The sequence below is a fragment of the Lepisosteus platostomus genome, chromosome 8, assembly GCF_059453375.1.
Source record: "Lepisosteus platostomus isolate fLepPlt1 chromosome 8, fLepPlt1.hap1, whole genome shotgun sequence".
In the NCBI taxonomy this organism is placed as follows: Eukaryota; Metazoa; Chordata; class Actinopteri; order Semionotiformes; family Lepisosteidae; genus Lepisosteus; species Lepisosteus platostomus.
The window spans coordinates 11,920,666-11,940,222 of record NC_142618.1 but is presented as its reverse complement, the minus strand read 5'-3'; the positions used below and the strand labels follow the sequence as shown (position 1 = coordinate 11,940,222).

Below are 19,557 nucleotides of genomic sequence, written 5' to 3'. Positions count from 1 at the left end.
ACTTTATGTCCTCTGAAGGCAAAATGCCTTAACAAAAATGTTCAAAGAAACTTTAAGAGTGTAAGCAGCCTATATTGCTAGAGGGAAAAAAAAATAACTTAACTCTATACAGTATTAGATATCTATATTTATCATATGTACAGCATTTAATGTATCTTTATGTAGAATTATGCTGTACATAAAAGTTGAATTTAAAGGTATTATGCTGTATTTTGATCTGTGTACGTACGTGATACACCACACAATAAAATTATTACAACTTTAAATTTAATGTTAAATCAATGTAATGTTCAAAAATGTTGTTCACCCTCTAAAACACACAAAATCTCTCTCTCACACACACACATGCTCTTTCCTTCATTGTTAGTTTTCTAATTTTAATTCTGAAATGTTTCAAACATGGTTAAATTACATTTTAGTGCTCAACTTAATAGGTTATTAAGAGTAATTATTTTGTTTATACACAGAAAACATGAATGATCTCTTTGTAAACAGAAAACATGAATGTACACTACTGTAGACTTACATCACCATGTCCAGCTCCCTTTTTCTGTTACAACACATTGATTCTTAAGGAGTAAGAATATGTCACACTTAATGTTCTCTGGGGAATATTTAAGTCCCTCTTTCCATTGTTTTTCATGGGAAAAAGTCCCTGTTTAATGGACCCCATTAAGGATGTTAAATGGGCACCCCATGTACTTTTTGGATTTGTTTTGTATTCTGCTTCTGTACTCATGAACCTGTTTCTGTTTCATGAAATTCCGGTTCTGAAAGGTCTACATGAAACCACAAAAGATTTGCTGAAGCATGTGTAAGTGAAAAGCATTATTTTGGTGCTCACTCTGCTGCCGTCAATAGCAATTTCACTACACAGTATTACATTAAAAAAACTGAATCTGTGTAGTACCAAGATATAGGAATCAAAAGTATAATCTCTCAACATTTCAAAGCAAATGGCCTTAATCAGTTGCCAAAATCATGAAGTGGCCAATAGTATCATCACAATGTAATCCAACTGAAAACCTGTTAGTTAAAATACTGTAGATAAGGTACATGTAAGTCAATCACACCTGGGAATCCAGTTAAATACTACGTTAGTAACTCATTTTAAATATTGTTGTTATTTAAACCTTTTCATTCCTATTTTCTATATATGGTATGAGCTGCAATATGACACAAACATTTTGGAATGGGGAAGAAGATATTAAAGTCACTCTCATCTTACTACCTCAGATTTAACAACTGGCTATTGCTGAATAGCTTGCAGTTCCTAAATATACCCATTCTAAGATGTAGAATTAGTGTAAAAGTTTCTATAAACATTATGAAAGTATAACAAAATGATTTTATACATTATTTTGTAGTAAACTGCATTAAATTCGCAACAACAGTGTGAAATATGATGCTGTAAACCAAACACAAATGTATTTTGCGCCACCCGTCCAGGGTTCAGCCCTGCTCCCAGGATAAGTTCTAGGCTGCTTACACTCATACCAGGAATAAACAGCTTTCTGATAATGGACGTTTGTTATCTCACACACATAAACATTTTCTTTGACCTTATTGCATTGTATAGACCATACTTTGTGTAATTTTATAAACAATGGATGCTCCTGAGTTTGATTATCATATTTAACAACCCTACTTTGTTTATTTTGTACTACAATTAATGTAAAAGGTGTACATTCATAGGGTATTTGTGATTTTATTGTTACTTAAGCATTCCAAGATTATGGGATGTGTATGGGAAAAAAATGAAAATGATGTGCATGCTTAACCACAGGCATTCAAAATCCAGTGTGACAGGGCTCAGGGATTAGTAAGGTCGTTAAAGGTAGAGAAGCTTGATAAATCCATCCACTCACTATCTTGATATGTATACTGCTGTTTATTAATATTTAGCACTGCTGTTTATTATATATTCTTTTCCACACAGTCCTTTCAATAGTACGTGCTTACTGAACAGCCATCATGCTGGCCTCCACTGCTGGATCTATTCTCCCATCCTCTCCAATGGCAGCAACAGAGGCCAACCTCTCAGAGTCTGCAGGGGCTTCAGCGGAAAACGCTCCTGCAGCTTGTGCATCAGGTTGGTTGGCAGAAAAAAATGCAGAGGAAACCAGAGCACTGCTGCGAAGCCTGTTAAGCTCCTCCTCCAGTTTCTTCTTTTCTTGAAGCATTTCCGCTCGGTCTTTAGAAAGAGTTTCAATGAGATCTAAAACACGAACAAGAAAGTACTTAATAATCAAGATAAAAAGGAAATTTTGAAATTAGTATGTTTACAGACATCCTAAAATGGTAAAAAAAAATGTTTTTATGCAAACAAGCTAGTGCTGCAAGATGCTTGTCGCATTGTATTACTGAAAATCAGGACAAACCAACATGATTTCAGCTCACATGTAACTTCAGTGTTTATTTACTATAGTAGCCTACATCATAATGGAAAGGGTTTAAGCAGTGTCTGGTAAATCTCCTTGCGCAGCACCGGGGCCTCACAAACGCAAATGCTGCCATTTACACAACAGCCGTGAAAGGATCCTACTGTTCGTGCATGGTGGTCATTTTAAGTACTTGTACAAAAGTAGTAAGTAAAGAGGAACAGACCTTTATCCCTTTCTTGTTGTTCCGTTATTTTTTTAAGCTTGTCACTCAGCTCGTTTATTATTTGTTCCTTCTTCGTTTTTTCTCTTGTTAGAACAGTGTTGAAGTTTGTCTGTCAAAAACACAAGCCAATTTATTAAACAGAAATGGTACATTGACACCTTGTTAAAGACCAGTTTTACAGAACGCTCACTATAATTTTTAGATAAAAGTTTGTTTTTAACTTTAAAAGGAATGATATTCATCTTGATGTACCACAACTACAGTCTACTAAAAACTAAAACTAAAACAGTCCAGAGACATTTTAAGATGGCTGGTCTGCCTATCTGGAGAATGATAAGAAGAGGATCCCATTAAACCTTAAGGTAACTGCAAACGGCACTACAAAACTGTGAAATGTAAAAAAATATGTGAAACATAAACCATTTAAGGACAGCATCTGGCAAAGTACATAATTCTGTATCAAGAATACCAAGATAATGAATCATTCCCAAATAAAAAGTAAAAACAATAGCTTACTGTGTTTGTTACAACATAATGTACAATAATACTCACATTGTGCAACTAACTGATAGGATGGCATAAAATAATCTGGTATCAGCGTGACATGAAAGAGAGATTTCCATATACATGGCAATTTAAACAGTTTTAATTTAAACATTCATATTATTGTTTATTCAGTTGGTTACAAATTATTGTGAATAAAAAATACAGGCTGTTTGGACAATCACATGACTGTCATGAAGTGCTGCAGTTATCAGAGGGTAAAAGCAAAACAGCATTAGGAAAAATAGCACTTCAGTTCTACTGTGTGTGTTCTGTAGTGGCTACAATGAACACAATGTAAATTACATAAAAACATTTTCTAGATATTATTCTTATCAGAATGTTTATATATCTACTTAAACTAAATTGTTCAAAGTAATTTCTACAAAAAAAAACACAGATACACACATACACATACAACCACAGCTAAACATCAAAAGTAACAAAAGAAAGCAAGACCTTATTTATTTTAATTTGGTCATGTACCAAGGTTTGTCAATAAAAATTATAATACAACATATTCTGTCACTACCTGTGCAGTAAAAAGTGCCTATAGCCAATAGGTAAAAAAAAAACTTATGGAATACTTCTAATAGAATAATCCTTGACCCTCATTTTTCCTTCAAGATGTAATAATAAATCTAATGTTAGTCTAGCTTACCCATGCAATAACACTGCTATGGACACCATAGAATTGACTGTCATTTGTCAACATTTCCTCCAACAAGCAGCATTTCCATTCAATTCAAGACTATCTTGACTTCATGTTCAAAAATGTATTTTTACAGTTTTACTTTCCATGTAATCTCAAAGCTGACAGACATAACATATAAAAATAAATATCAACACTCTAGCAGATATCATTAAGCCAATGTCTTTTAAGTCACATAAAATTATACTTTAATGAAATACTCAATGTAATCTAAAATGGGAAATTTTACTAATTAATAACTATAACATATGACTATTTTTTTATTACATTTATAAGGGAAAAGAACTCTAATCATCTGCTGATTGAAGTCATCATTGAAGCATGCTGGACACACTCTGTGTCCAACAGTGATGTATCTGTATTGTGTATAAAGTAATAGATAAAATATGCATAGTTTTCAATAAAATCTCTTTTGGTCTACTGATCTCTTATCCATCTTAACATTAGGATTTTCAGTGTCTAAAGACTGATGTTTATGACTCCACTGACTTCTGTGGTTGCTAATTATTCACGTCTCTGTGCTCACAAGAACTCTTCAACTTCCTATCGTTACTGCATGTTCAATACGCTTAAAAGATAATGATAATGATAAAGATAATCATTATTAAATGGCTTTAGTGCACATTTGTTAAGTGATCTTGATATTTAAGAAAAGCTGCAAAGGAGAAGAAAAATGTGCACTATGCCTTTAAAAATTATATTCTCCTTATTTCAAATTCCACTGATAGCTGGGATTTCTTATTTCTGGGATTTCTTCTTATAGCTGGAATTTCTTATTTATTGCACATCTCCAGTCATTGTTTACACATCTGTATTGTTTACATTCAAACTGTCTACATGTTTACTAGTACATTGTCAACTGTTTGTATATTGTCTTAATGCACTGTTTGCACTTTGTGTTTTTACACTTGTTTTACAATCGAGAGACTTTCTGAAAGTAAGAATTCTATTGTACCAGTACATGTACCGGTTACATATGGCAATAAAGTTCAAGTTCAAGGATCACAGCCCATTTTATAGTTTTAAGAGTTTAATTACAGATTATATAATATGAATAATGTTTCACTGTTACTCTGTAAATACACAATATAATAAACTTAAAACAAGTTTCTGGAGTGCAGGAAACATGAAGATGTGCTCATGTTTTATTCACTAAGCAACTGTGTGAGAATGAAATTAAATCATTCCATTTAATCTGGTCAATAACTCCAATTTTTCAAAGTTTCTATTTTCTGTTATTGTTTTTTACTTTTGTTAAATTATTACTTTAAAGAGCTGTCTTGGCTTAAAAATAAACATTTTTTTAAAAATGACAGGCTAACAAAAACTTTAGCAGATGTTTAACGTCCATTTTGTCCCAGAATGGCACATCAAAAGAAAATAAGTTCCATCTAAATTCTAAAAAAAGTATTAAAACTGCTTAAATAATTGTGTCTTGTTGTAGTATTCGTAAGTAATATTGTATATAAGAGATAATTCATTTAAATTACCAGTAATAATTAATTATACCCAAATGGCAAATCGAGTTTAGTCTCATCTGAAGAAATAAAAAAAACGTGACTGAGTGAACAATAGCTCTTTTTAGAGAACAATTACTTAGATGACAGCTATTCATCCATGGCAGAAAACTTGAATGGGTTAAGGTCATAGCTATTTTAAAGCAGCATTTATTTCAAAAGAGAGAGTTATTTCATTAACCTCTCTTTCTTAGTAGTCTACTGACGTAAATGGTAAGTACATGTTTAAACGTATTTACCCCGTTGTGCAAAAGTAAATGACTATAGAGTAGTCATGCACTACCTGTGGATATATAAAAAGATGTGACTTTAGGACTAAGTGATTCACCAAATAAATTCAGTGGCAAAATGTATTATCAGAGGGGGGAAAATACAGCTGTTGAAAGATTTTTTAAAAAATGTATCCTAACCAAAAAACAAATATTGTATTAATATTTGAGGTAAGCTGAAGAAAGAGAGGGAAAGATAGAGAATTTGAAGGGCAAGTGGTGGCAATTTACTAATTAAATCAATCAGAAATAGTAAATTGAATTAGTTTATGATAACTTATGAACAGTGCCTTTGCAGCAGTACAACACATCAGTAATATATTTAAGATAATCATAATTTGTTTAAATTTCTCTATCATTATCACAGGCAATGATAGTCTATAACTATTTAGTGCAAAAAAGACAACATGGTTATTGGCTTATATCACATAAAAAATATCACATAAGATCAGCATGCTGTGTACAGAGCATGTGACAAAACTGCAACAGCCGAAAGGGGATAAACATTAAACATCATGATACGGTACCTATGTAGAAAGCTCCATAAGGCTGTTATTATAGTCACTAATTTACAGTCAAGGACTGTTATTTATTTTTTCCTACGAATTCTCATCTTATGTTAAAAAGGTGATCCTACACAATACATATCCAATTACTCAATACAATTCCAATCAATTCAAAGAGGCAGAGTCAATTTGTGTGTAGCCATTTCAACTTTATAATAGCCTTGAATTCACTCAAAAACAAAGTTGTTTGATTTAACAAAAAAAAAAATTCTGGTTTAATAAAAAGAAACCTTGGCACTGCTTGTACTTAATGATACTGAACAAGAATAATCTGAATACTGTGGAATTAAAGTTACTAAGATCTTGGTCTTATGCCTTTGTGTCAAATATTGTAGAAACAGAAAATTAATGGTATTTTCTCGTGAAGTTATGCTATTTATTTTTATTAAACATAGCCTCATTCTGAACAAGGCTTCAATTATTTATTTATTTATTTTCCTAAATACATATTTGGAATTTACTTTTGTAAATTATGTCTTACTCATTTTAAAAACAAGAAAAACTAAGGTAAAAACATGTGAGAAGAAACATTTAATGTTGCAAGTTGTTTGTGCTGTGATTTAAGTTGTTGAACACAACCAAGTGACTACCCAAAACCGTCCCGACCTATTTAAAGATACTTCTCTGCCAAAAAAAGAAAATATACCAGCAACATAGGTCCATAAATTGTACACAATTTCTTAACTTATTTTATGTTACCGGCTGATACAAATAACGTTTATACAAAAGTTATAATTATAACATACTCATACATCGCAGGGTAACAGATTGTAGAATTAATCATCTCATGTATTCATTGTCAAACTCAATGTAGCATAAATGTCTCAAACTAACAGCTCAAGCAAAAGGAAATGCACAATTTTAAATTTTGTGTGTTAAAGGGCAGCCTTAAGTCTTTCTCACGCTTAAAATATGTGCAGTGTCACTAAACATTACATCTATGAGTGTTATTTTTCAGATTCACAAGACTTCAGAAGTAGAAAATAACTCACTATAGTTTTTTTTGAAGTACTTCCAGCCATAAATTAGGGCTATATAGCAGAACCAAAACAAGAGATGTCCCCCAGTTTCATAATTTACTTTCCATAAATTACTTTTTGTACTTTGGTTTCATCCTAGTGAAACTTGTGTAATCAGTATATAACATTCACTTTTGAACTTTATTCAAACATTATATTTATTTAGATTGAGCACCACTGCTCTGCTATAGAACAGGGCTTACCGTGGAACTGCAATTCTCTTTTCGGTATAGGTACACACAGACATTTGTCTAATGGTGCCATACTTGCCTGTCAAGTTCTAACAGAGGTTCTGATGACCCCAAATGTTCCACTCCACTGTTTATTGGACGCCAGACCACAAGATCTTCCCACAACACAGGGAAAATGTGCCGTCCAAATTAATCCTCCCTGTTTCCGCAGGGCATAAGGGTTTGTACAAGAAAGAATCAACTGAAAATACTTGTAAATTTAAAAGCCCTAAAGGTGAAGGCAATAAATGCATAACTCCACAGACTCAAATGGCAATATAATGTGCTCTCACATGAAACTAATAAGTTCAGTCAGTCCATATCGCCTCTTCTATGCTTTAATGTTTATCTCAGTAAATAAGTTTATATAGGAGTCCTTTACATACTGAATGTAACACAAGATAGTTAAATCCTAGTGCTCTCCCTTATTTAGTTGACCTGTATACGGTGATACAGTTTTTGAGAAATGCCAAGTTTCATAAAAAACAAAGGCATTATTTTGTCAGGTTTGCCATAAAGTAGTAGATTCTATTCTCAACACTGTTCTGCTATTTTAGAGAACTACAGTTCCAGGAAAACATTTCTGCCTCCTTTTAGATCTTCTGAATTTTTGCATGCTTTCCCCACTGACACAACTTTTTTTTTTTCACACAGCGACACTGGATGTTGGATGACTTTACTTATGAAATAAATGAAATAAGCACCAAACATTTGTGTTATTTTTATCTTTTAGGGTCCATGTATGTATTATTGGATCCACATGAACCTCTGATAACATTCAATGGCAAAAATGTATAGAAAAATGCAGAACATCTGCTAAGGGATGAATACTTTTTTATTGAACTGCTTTTCACATGGTGGGCTGACCTGTGAAATCTGTGACAATTGTATTGGTATTATAACCAACCTTTTACTCATGTAGGTTTTAATATTGAAGGAAAATAACTGTAAGATGCAACTTGTTTTACATACTTTACGTTCACATCCCACATTTTTCAAAATTGTGGGAAAGTACATGTTCTGAGAACAAAATTTCAATGATAGAATATGCAATATGTTAGAATCAAGTATATAATGCATGTAACCTCCCATAAAAAATTAAATCTTGATTTTAATTACAAGAATAAAGCCTGAAATTCAAAAAGGCAACCAGCATGGCCAGGTGCAATCACTGACTAGGTTTATACTGTATGCCTTATATAAACTTGTATTAGCCACCACTGTTAATAAAATGCAATACAGTATATGCACTTTCACACTCATTCTGTGAGAAATCTCTGTCTTTATGAGACAAGAGTGTGTAAACAAGATAGGAGCAGTGGTCACAACATTTATTTTTGTAGGTAAACCCAAACAATGATAGTTATTATTATACTAATACGTTCATCTTAAATGCTGGCCCTTTAAGAAGTGTTTTTCTTCTTAAAAAAAAGAAGAAACTAAAAAAAGTAAAGAAACTGCATTACTTTACAATTTTACAAAGATTTGGATCACATGCTGTATTTCACTTGAGAAACTGTGTTGTTTTTAAGCAGGCATCATAATGTTCACAACATTTATATATTATTTACATAATATTTACATATTAACTACTGCTGATGTTATAAAAGCATGCTGGACAAGCAACGTTTCTTTCATCTGTCAGTTTTAAAAAATAACCTTTAGTAGAATGGATTGAAACTATTAAAAGTGAGGAAAGATACAGTTTGGTCTAAAGGTCTTAAAGTTTCAACTTTAATGGATAAAAATAACATAACCTGAGACCTCCTTAAAAAATACAGTTTTCTTTTATTTTACATCAATAAAATCCCTATATTGGCAATATATTCTAAATCACATAAATTCACTATTCCTCTAATAAGTGACTTTCAAAATGCAGTCACTGCAAAAAGACTACTGACTAATTCTTTGCTTGTGGACCTATGTAGAAGACTGCACTATTGACAATGGAAAAATAATAACCATGGAGAGCATTGCTGCGTTAAGCAATATGTATTTATGTTTATGAAAAAATATTATGTTAAGAACATAATAAAACAAAGGCCTCTTTTTAAAATAAATACTTAAGTTTTATATCTTTGGTTTCTAGGAAAAGCCTTCTCAGAATCTTGAAGCATCCATAAATTTCTATAATCATATATTCATTTAATAAGTATTATAATTTTATCATTATCATAATCTGTAATGAAAGAGTGGCAGGGGTTCACACCAATTTAACACCAATTTTACAACATTATTTTGAATAGTTTAAAACATAACTTTTAATAAACAGAAACTCCTGAACTGAACCAAACCAAAAATAAAAAGTAAATAATTAAGTCCAAACCTACATTTAACTGAAGAAAAACATTTTCCTTTTTCTGGTTAAGAGTTCAATAGTTTTAAGAGTTTCAGAGTATGACAATTCACACTATAGTTGTATATTTATGTATATATATGAAAAGTTCCTACTTCTTCTCTGTAGTATAGATCACTATTTAATAAGAGGACGTATATTTTTTTTCCTGCAGTAGGAAGGAATTTGCCAACACTAATAAAAAGGAATATTAGTCTAAAAGTGGTTTAGTTCAAAAAAGGTTCTTAATTCTGAGCTTTAGATCCACACAGTATACTAGAATGCAAACGCATGCAGGGTTTACACAACCATTTAAACCTTTAGCAACAAAAGGCAAAAATAAATACTCCCACATGAATCATTATAAACCATCAGCATGACCTCCTACTGAGGTGACTAAAAACACAAGAGACTAAGTCAGAGACAAGCAGCCAGTTTTGGGGGAAAATTCAGGGCTGTTTTTAACATTATTTTTTAAAGGCTTCATGGACATAAAAGTTGTTTTTCCCTAGGATGGTTCTGTATCAAACAGACTTACAAAAGAGTAGGTCATTGTAACTTGGAAATTATCCTTAGGAATCTAGGAATGTCCATGCCAAGTTCCATAGAAATTCTATGAGCATTTTCTTAAGCTACATTGAGAATGGGAATGTTATATATGTTCATACGCCTCCACAACTTATTGGAAGAAATGCTGCTGGTTCATCCGTAACAGAGGATAAATGCAAACTAACAAATATTCTCACCTGCTTTTAACTGTATCAAAAGTTGACAGAGCTGAACATGACATGAAAGACATGACAGAGTGCATTTTAGAACCCCACAAGGTGCTACCTGCTGTTCTGCAATGAGTGATGTTTTCAGGGTCTGCAATTCTTCATTTTTCCTCTTCTCCAGATCTTCTAGCTGTGTCCGTAAGGCAGCACTCTCTTCTTGTAACCTCTCCTGGAGATCAGTATCGAGTACTGGTTTTTCAGAGATGGCCTCAGAATGCCTTATATAACAAAATAGAGCAGTAAGTATGATCCATGATTGTGTACGATTCGAAACTTCCAAAATGAAACTGCACTACGAGAACATCAATGACACTGTAGACCAATCATCAGCCACATATCAAATCAATTGAGCGATGCCGAGTGAAAGTATTTCCACAGGAACAATAACTTTTTTTCTCTTGGCAGAAAAAAAAATTACATTACAGATCCACATCTAGAAAATGAAGCACTAGCAACAATCCGTGCATATTAAGTAAAAGTTATAACTCGTCTACAACATTAAAAGAATTATAAAAAAGCTGTGTCTGTTCTACAGAAATAGTAACAGTAGTGGCAAATGATTTCTTTTAATCTGATATTTCTAATGTGCATGCCACTCCACATCAGTGGTTCCTTATAGCGTCATACTACTGAAGTTCCTGTAGCACGTGTAGTGTATTTTTTTAAAAGTTCTACCCATGTATTAAAAATATTTTTAATCAGTTTTAATGATAAGGGAATCTTGCAATGTACAACTACAAAATACTACTGTGTTTTGAATTTGCATAGTGTATTGCACTGAGCAATATACCTGCTGTTTGGAAATGTATTGATCAGCCATATTCATCCAGAACTGCCCAAGAGTTGGTTCCTACTACTATGGCAATGAAAGGCTGTACTGTATTTCTAAAATCATATACATTTTTATCACTACACTCATATACACATAAAATTGAATGTTTTAATTAAATTTCTGTATTACAATATTTTTTCTTAGAGAAAAGTCTAATAGAAAAATATAAATTAATAGTAATGACCAGCAAATACAACATCATTATTAGAAGACTGCAAAAGTAATAAAGGATGTCTTCTAAAATTAAAAAAAAACTATGGAATACATAATTGCAATGAAGTTTTTCAATTTTCAGAACCTGTGCAAAAAGGCAAAACGGTGAATACTTCCATTGAATAACTTCCTACTGTAGCTGTAACATTTATAAAGACCAGCATTTCAACACTAGGTAGAAGAACAGATACTGACAGTCTAAGCAATATGAATAGAGTAACAAGGATGTTACACTTTATTCTGCAAGTTGTGAATTTCGACTTGAAATTTCCTAACAGATAATATACTTTTAAAACCGTCATCACTTACCGTGCACCAAAACCTTTTTCTTTTAGCTGATTTTCAAGCTGTTTTACTCTTTCTAAAAGTTGCTCTTCAATTAACCCCTTGCGATGTTCAAACTCTTTAGTGGCTTCGGATAAGGCAGCCTTAACTGCTTCCTCTTTTTCTTTATCCATACTTTGGATAACAGTCTGTTTCACTTGTGCTAGATTGTTTGAAAGAAGTTCATTTTCTGCCTGCAGTTGGCAGATTATTGTCTTTAATTGCTGCTGTTGCTCCTGAAAGGCTCTTTCATTTTCTTCAGTCTCTTTTTTGTGAGCTGCAAGGTGATTCTCCAGATCACTCTGGATTTGCTGTACTTGCTCTGCAAGGGCTTTCTCAGTATCAAGTGCTTTCTGTCGAACAGATGAAAGTTCACTGTGAAGTAAAGTGGTCTCCTCTTCATGTCTGTCCACAAGCTCAGAGATACAGTGATCTTTTTCGATCCTCATCAGAGTTCTCAACTCTGCAATTCCGACCTCATATTCATCATTCTTAGTTTGAAGTTGCTGTTTTAGATCACTAATCTCTTTTATCAGAGCTTTGGTCTCCATTTTAACTCTGGAATTTATAGTTTCCACTTGGTGAGATTTGCTTTCTTCATACAGTAACTTTATTTCTTCTGTTTCCGCTTCCTTAAGTGCCATTTCAACTTCCAACTTACACCTCATTTCTGAGAGTTCAGAAATTCTAAGTTCAAGTTCCTTCAGATAACTTTCCCGTGCTCTCAACTCTGTCCTATGGACCTCTAGTAGTTCATCCAGCTTTGCCATGTTTTCTTTAATTAAAGCATCACGTTCTACTTGATGCTCATTTTTTAAAGCTTCCAGGTCCTCACCATGCTTTGCCTGAAGCCTTTCCGCCAGATCCTTGAGGTGAGACTGTTCCAGGCTTTCAAGTTCAAGCTTCATTTTTTGTTGACTACGTTCAATCTCAAAGTGAAGATGTTCTAACTGATCTGCTAGTGATTCTCTGGACTGCAAGAGGGACTGTATTTCATTATTTTGCGCCAAAATGTTTTGCTCCAAATCACATAATTTTTGTTTTTGACAGCTTTCAGATTTTACAAACCTGTCCTTTTCCTCTTTTAACAAAGATATTTCGTTTTCTTTATGTTGTATGGTTTCTTCAAGGCCGAGCAAAGCCTTTTTCAGGTCTTTTAGGATGTTCTGGTTCACTTCTGATACGTCTTTAAGATTTTGAATTTCTTTTTCATGATCTGTTTTGAGAAGTTGCAATTCCTGCTGATGCTGTTGTTTTAAGTCCTCCTCGAGGGAATACCTAATACTGACAATGATGTTTTGTATTTCTGCTGACACAGATTTTAAAGCATAGCTGAAATCTCGTTGCTCTTTCTGAACCAGACCACGGAAATGGCAAAGATCTTCCTTGATGCTTCTCAAATTACACTGGGACTCCTCAGCAGCGGATCTATATTTTTCTATGCATACTTTTAACATTGCAATTCTTGAGTTCTCTTTTTCCAATGTTGTTGTATCCTGAATACGTTTGCTATCAATTGCATTAATAACAGATGAATAAAGAGATTCCACCATCATTTCAGGACTTGTTGGATCACTGATAGCAGTGGGGGAAGCAGGGTTCTCTTCAATGACAAACTCGTTAACTGCAGACATAAAATCTGATTCAGGGCTCTCTGCTAAAGAGTCCAAGTCTAGAGATTCTTGTTTCAAAACTGGATCCATGTTTGGATGTCCAATAGTCTCAAAATCAAATGTATGGGCATCAATGCTGTCTGGAGATAAATCCTCTAATGGAGCTGGCAGATTCAGAGGCTGACAGAGGGGACCCTGAAGACTAAGTGATGTTGGTGTTTTGGAAGAGGTAGAAATAGTTCCGGTTGCACTTTCAGACCTTGGTATTGTAGTGGATCTTTGAGCCACCTGGCTGATAGATGCCTGATGGAATATTTATGAAAAAAACAAACATTAAGTACAAATAAGACAGTATAGAGATCTGTGATTTTAACTACAGTTTCATTACAAAAATACAAATATTCCTCAAAATGGCAGAACCAAACCTTTAAAACATACAAATAAAACATATATTCAAACATTATGCATTTAATTCCAAAATATTTACATCTATAAAATGTGTCCAATTCTATATGCGCTTATATCAAACCTTGCTTAAACTATTTACTAAACCTTTCAACATGAATATCCACACTCCTGAGAGCCCAGTTTCTAATCATAATGCAATTTTGAAACATTTCATTGCAATTAAAAATTTAATTAACCCTGGACTGCATCAAAGAAAGATAAAATCAAAATAAACTGAATGATAAAAAAATATTATTTGTGCACAGCAGTTTGAAATAAAAAAGTGGAAGCTATGTGAGGCTATTTAAAAGAAAAAAAGTTCTCATTATCATTACAAGGCTAAAGTGGATTTCACATGTACAAGGCATGTACAGAATGAAGTGGGAAGACAAAAATGTCCTTAAAAATGCCTCCTGTGTATGTAAATGTTTTTGCTGTGTGGCAGAAATACTGCATCACTATTAAAGTGATTTTTTTACATTCTCCAATGTAATTTTTAATCTATCACAGTAAGCTCAGGTCAAATATAATGTAATGATGGGAAGGGAAAAGAAACAGCCTTCAATCACAAATGTTCTGGGGAAACTAATATAACAACGGTCATAAAGAACTGTGCCTTTATGCTCTAAAGTTCTTTGAAAGATATTTAAAAAAATTAAATATGCAATTTAATGATTAGATATACAGTACATACTCCATATCTTCAATACAAATAATAAAAAATTATAAATACATAAAGAATGGTTTTTCAATTAACATTGGGCTCAGTTTGTAAATACCCTGGAGTGGGGGGACTTTGTCAGCTTGCAAGCTTCAAAGTAACACGTAAGAGATGAATTCCATACTCTAAACATTTTTAAAGCTTTTCAGCATGGAATTAATGACTGCAGAAAATAGCTGTATCCTTGCTTAATTGTTATTAATTGGATTGGAATGTGAGATTCTCACATTTGTCACTGTAAATACTTCCAGGCTGCATCTGTGTCATTTTCTTTGAATGTTTGTTTAATTTTGTATCTTCACAAGCCTTACATTAACATCAAAGTTCGGACTTTCCATATGCAAAAGCCTTCTAAACCACACTACCACAGGCAAGGATCTTCCACAATATATTCACATACGTAAAAAAAAACACTTGAAAAACTATGATCCTATGAAGATGTTGTTAGCCGGAAAATGTACTATCGATTTATTGTAACAATTCTGTTTGATACACAAAGGAAAGTTTCTAATCAACATCAGTCCCACTTCTATCTACGGCCACTTCGAAATTAATCTTTAGAATAGAGAAAAATATGAACATCAGCTAGTAAAGGGAAAGATACTTTATGCTACTAATTACATTTCCCCAGAAGCAAGTTCACAAAACTGTCAGACAAAAAGTGCCGTTGTAACATTTATATAGATTTCACAGTCAGCTGTATAAACAGTTTAAGATGAAGTATTAAGTACCTTTTGTTCACTCAGCAAGTCAGTAATGGTCTGAGACATTTCATCCACACTCTGAGCAGCTTTCACCAGTTGGTGAAGAATCTGAACATGCTGATGTAAAGGCTCAAAGTCACACAGTGTTGGAACCCTGAAAAACCAAAACATTTCTTATTTATGCCTTAAACACTTATTTCTACAAATCTGGTTACACCCAATTTTAGAATTTTGCTAAAATGAATAGCAACAATATCATTAACAATTCAATCAGTAAAGGTTATATGTAAACCGTATGTAAAGCTTTAGAATTAATGTATTAAAATGTTAAGTTACATTATTGCATTAAAAATTATTATTTTCCTCCATTTACATCATGCGTCATCATACAGATCAGCCAATTATGATTCAATTCATGTTTCCTTTTGTGAGAAAAAATACAGTGCCTTGCAAATGTATGAAGAAAGGGCCAGTATGAAAAATTATGAATTCCTGCCACACAAGTCAGAATACTTACACATACTGAAAACTGAGTTTTTGCTTGAATTTACTGTAATGTATCTTACTCTTAGATGTCATCATTCTTTTCAGCATTAATCACAATTTTAACCTTAAAAATGTGTATGCACCACTTTGTAAATGGGACACCACAGGAACCATCTGAACAGTTTACAAAGCATTATACAAAATACAAACTGCCACTGACTTCAGTATATGTACAAATAATTTAAAAAGCAAAATTATCCTATTTGGGTAGTTCAACAATAATGCATTTTGTACCTGAGGAAAGGCTGAACCTCTGCAGGACAACATGACTTCAGAAACTGTAGATCATTTAGGGATATATCAGGAAGTTCAAAGTCAAACTTACGAGGCTTGCGTGTCTAAAGAAAACAAAATCACAAAATTAAAAATAGAATAAATCTGAACGCAAGATATTAAAAGGGGAACAAGGGTAATGAAAATTTATGTTTGATAGAGATGAAAATAATTGACTGACCTGTCATAGGAAAATGTAACCCACGCTCCTTCTGTTAAGAACATTTTTTTAAAATAACTACAACCAGGCCCCACCCCAACTTGAAAAACAGAATTCTTGGTAGTAGTCAGGCCAGAAAACAAAAGAAATGTCTGAAAAGGACATTATCTCATGACACATCATTGAAAAGAAGCAGTCAAGGGTACAGGGGCACCATCAAACAGGTCAAATTTGAGAAAATATAAGTCGCAAACAACCAACCATTCTGTTACAGACAACTGATGATTAAACTGATTCCAAGTAAAACTTCAGTGCATCTATAACACAGAGCACACTGGTGCAGAAGTTAGCATTGCTGCCTTGCTGTGCTGGGGCACTGGGTTCAACTCTGGACCTGGGGTGTTATCTACATCGAGTCTGTTTGTTATCCCTGTGTTAGTGTGGATTTCTTCTGCGAGCTCCAGTTTCATCGCACAGTCCAAGACACACTGATTGGTTATTTGGCTTCTGGGAAGACTGGTCCTAGTGTGAATGTGTGTGTTTGTGTCTGTGTGTGCCCAGCAATGGACTGGTGTCCCATTAAGGATATATTCTGCCTTGGGCCTGTTACTTCCTGGGACAGGCTCTAGCTCCCCTGTGACCCTGTACTGGATAATGTGGGTTAGAAAATGCATGGAAAGATGGATTGATATTATAATATGTCAATATGGTCCATTTTATGTTCCAATTTACAATGGATTATTCAGTGTGCGGAGGTTTAAGAGGAAAACAAAGTGTTTTCTCAGATTGTGTCCCATTCAGGACCACCATCCAGCTCATCTACTTTATGTATTCTTTACATATAAGGGTAACAGGGAGGTGACTGCTTTCAAATACAATAAGAAGGATGAGAGACTAGGCTAGAGAGGCTAGGTTGAAACAACCAGGTCAGTCACTGTGTGAGAGGGTAAATCATTACTTTATATACAGAGCCTGTTGCTCCAAAGGCCTCAGCAGAGTGTGAACCAAGAAGCAAGACTCAGATCCTACAAAATGCGCAGGCCAAGAAATGCAAAGATGGAAGAGGCATTGCATGCTTCTAAAAGTAAAACTGGCCCTTCAAAAGGTCTGTGTGATCGTGAAATACTTGATGGCACTTGATTGACACTTAGAGCCTTTTCCAATAGTTTCAAGTCTAGCTTTAACAGCATGTAGAAAGAGCAATCTAACACATAGTTTGCCTTTTTTAAGAACAGGCTGACATGACCTCACACTGCCAACGACAACCCAGGTGGAATGCCATTTAAGACAGCTTTTCAGTTGTGACTAGATTGCACAGCTGCTTTTAAAAATCGTGCAAAGTTACAGGACCACATAAAATCTAAACATGTTCAGAATCCCGCTGAGGTAATTTCACTGGATGTACGATTCCTTTGTCCTCAGTTCAGTTTATTTGTCATATGTACAAGTGCAATGAAATGCCTATTTGCATGTATGCTCCAAAACAAAGTGATTAAGAAGATACTAAAACATAAACACGGAACAGCAGCATCAACAATAAGAAAGTTAAATAACATACAACTTAAATATAAGTCAGCACAAACAGGGTGGAAAAAAAGTGTGCTACAGTCAGTGTTTAGCTTAGTGTGCACTGGCTTCAAATGTAATCAGAAGTGAAAAAGAAGTCTTCACAAATGTAATTAACCTGCTCAGGGTTAGAGAGTTCAAAGTAATTAGAGCGTAAATATACTTTTACTACTTTTTATTAAACTACAAACAAGCAATGCATACTTACACAAAATGATGAAGGAGGCCAAGAGTCAAGTCCTCGAAACAAACGATTTCTGAGAAATGATTTTCCTGAAATATATAATATACAATATAAAACACACTAATATTATATTATTATTTAAAATCCTCTTTTAGAACCAAGCTAAAAATAGAAGACCATTTATATGAAAAGTAAATTTAAGGAAATGAACATTAAATAAATCATTAAAAAAATCAGAACTAAAAAATTAGAAAATTAGAAACTAAAAAAACTAGGAAGTTGTACTTACTGAACAATTTCCCAAAGGTTTCCCTTTTAAGTTTTTCTGCCTCATACAGCTGTTTTCCATCCTTTACTAGAGCATTGGCCCACTGAAAATATAAAAAAAATGTAATTAGTAATTACACGCACAATCAAGCGACACTAAACTGAAACATGCAGAAAAAAAAACAAGTGTAGTAGCTCAAACCTCTCTGTAGTGTTTAATAAAAATCTTCCGCCTTACAACCTCCACAACAGCCAAACAATACATCTGGGGGACGGTGCCAAGAGCCTCTACGACTCTGACTCTCTCCAGCAGTTCTGTTAAGAGACGGAGTAAGGCCTGCAGCTTTTCCCCATCCTGATCTGCGTGAAGCATTACATAGCAACACCACCTGCGGATACACACGGAAAAACATGATGTGCTGTCTTCACTGTGGCAAAATCTTATGTATTTATACTGTAGCTTATCTGCTTATTTTTTTCCTAAATACATTTTAACTAGGACCAGAGTATCAGAGGCAGGTGAACTTAAAACTTTCTTTTATTCGTCCATAATTTCTGACTGTTCTGCTATGTAAAGACTCAAAGCTGAAAACCTCAGCTTTCTTTGTTTCTCTTTTGACTGCTTAAAAGAGGGAAATAATTTATTTTTAACTCTCAAATCACTGCTGTACCTGTCAAGTAAGTAGAAACCAAGCCAATTTTTGGTTTGCCAAAGAAAATACCATAAGCTTTCAATAAAGATTCAATCCAGTCTGTTGCACCACTTCAATTTGACCAAAAAAAAAACAAATGTTTTATTAGATTATATAGTCAATAAATGTTGGGAAACTGCACATACGTTAGTATTACTATATCTGTGGAATCCCACATATTTTTAATTTGTCTCAATTACACTGAGAGAAGCACAATCGACATAAATGATAAATTTTTATGAAAATTTACCAACCTTCTGAAAATATGTTTTGGAGATGTTTGACCATTTCTCTTTAAAATGTACCCCCTTCTTAGCAATCATGGTTTCATATTCCTTACGCCAGTGGTTCCCAAACTTTTGTTTGTTGTGTACCACCGCCTTAACATGTTAATGAGTACCCTCCATTCACAAATGTTGTAATTCTAATAACATTATGATA

General features: G+C 33.6%; 1 protein-coding gene across 3 annotated transcripts in view; it reads right to left on the bottom strand.

Annotated features, from left to right (window-relative positions):
* The window catches only part of rb1cc1 (RB1-inducible coiled-coil 1), a 67,073-nt gene that overhangs the window by 14,589 nt on the left and 32,927 nt on the right, over positions 1-19,557 (bottom strand). For 2 of the 3 annotated variants that reach the window (XM_088642450.1, XM_088642449.1), the window contains exons 10-18: positions 18,627-18,813; positions 18,447-18,528; positions 18,182-18,246; positions 16,209-16,312; positions 15,456-15,582; positions 11,929-13,859; positions 10,633-10,792; positions 2,608-2,716; positions 1,963-2,218 (exon numbers count right to left, since the gene is read on the bottom strand). In XM_088642450.1, coding sequence (XP_088498576.1) covers positions 1,963-2,218; positions 2,608-2,716; positions 10,633-10,792; positions 11,929-13,859; positions 15,456-15,582; positions 16,209-16,312; positions 18,182-18,246; positions 18,447-18,528; positions 18,627-18,813 — 3,021 coding nt within the window. The remainder of the gene's footprint in view (positions 1-1,962; positions 2,219-2,607; positions 2,717-10,632; positions 10,793-11,928; positions 13,860-15,455; positions 15,583-16,208; positions 16,313-18,181; positions 18,247-18,446; positions 18,529-18,626; positions 18,814-19,557) is intronic. The other variant, XM_088642451.1, reaches the window with a different exon arrangement.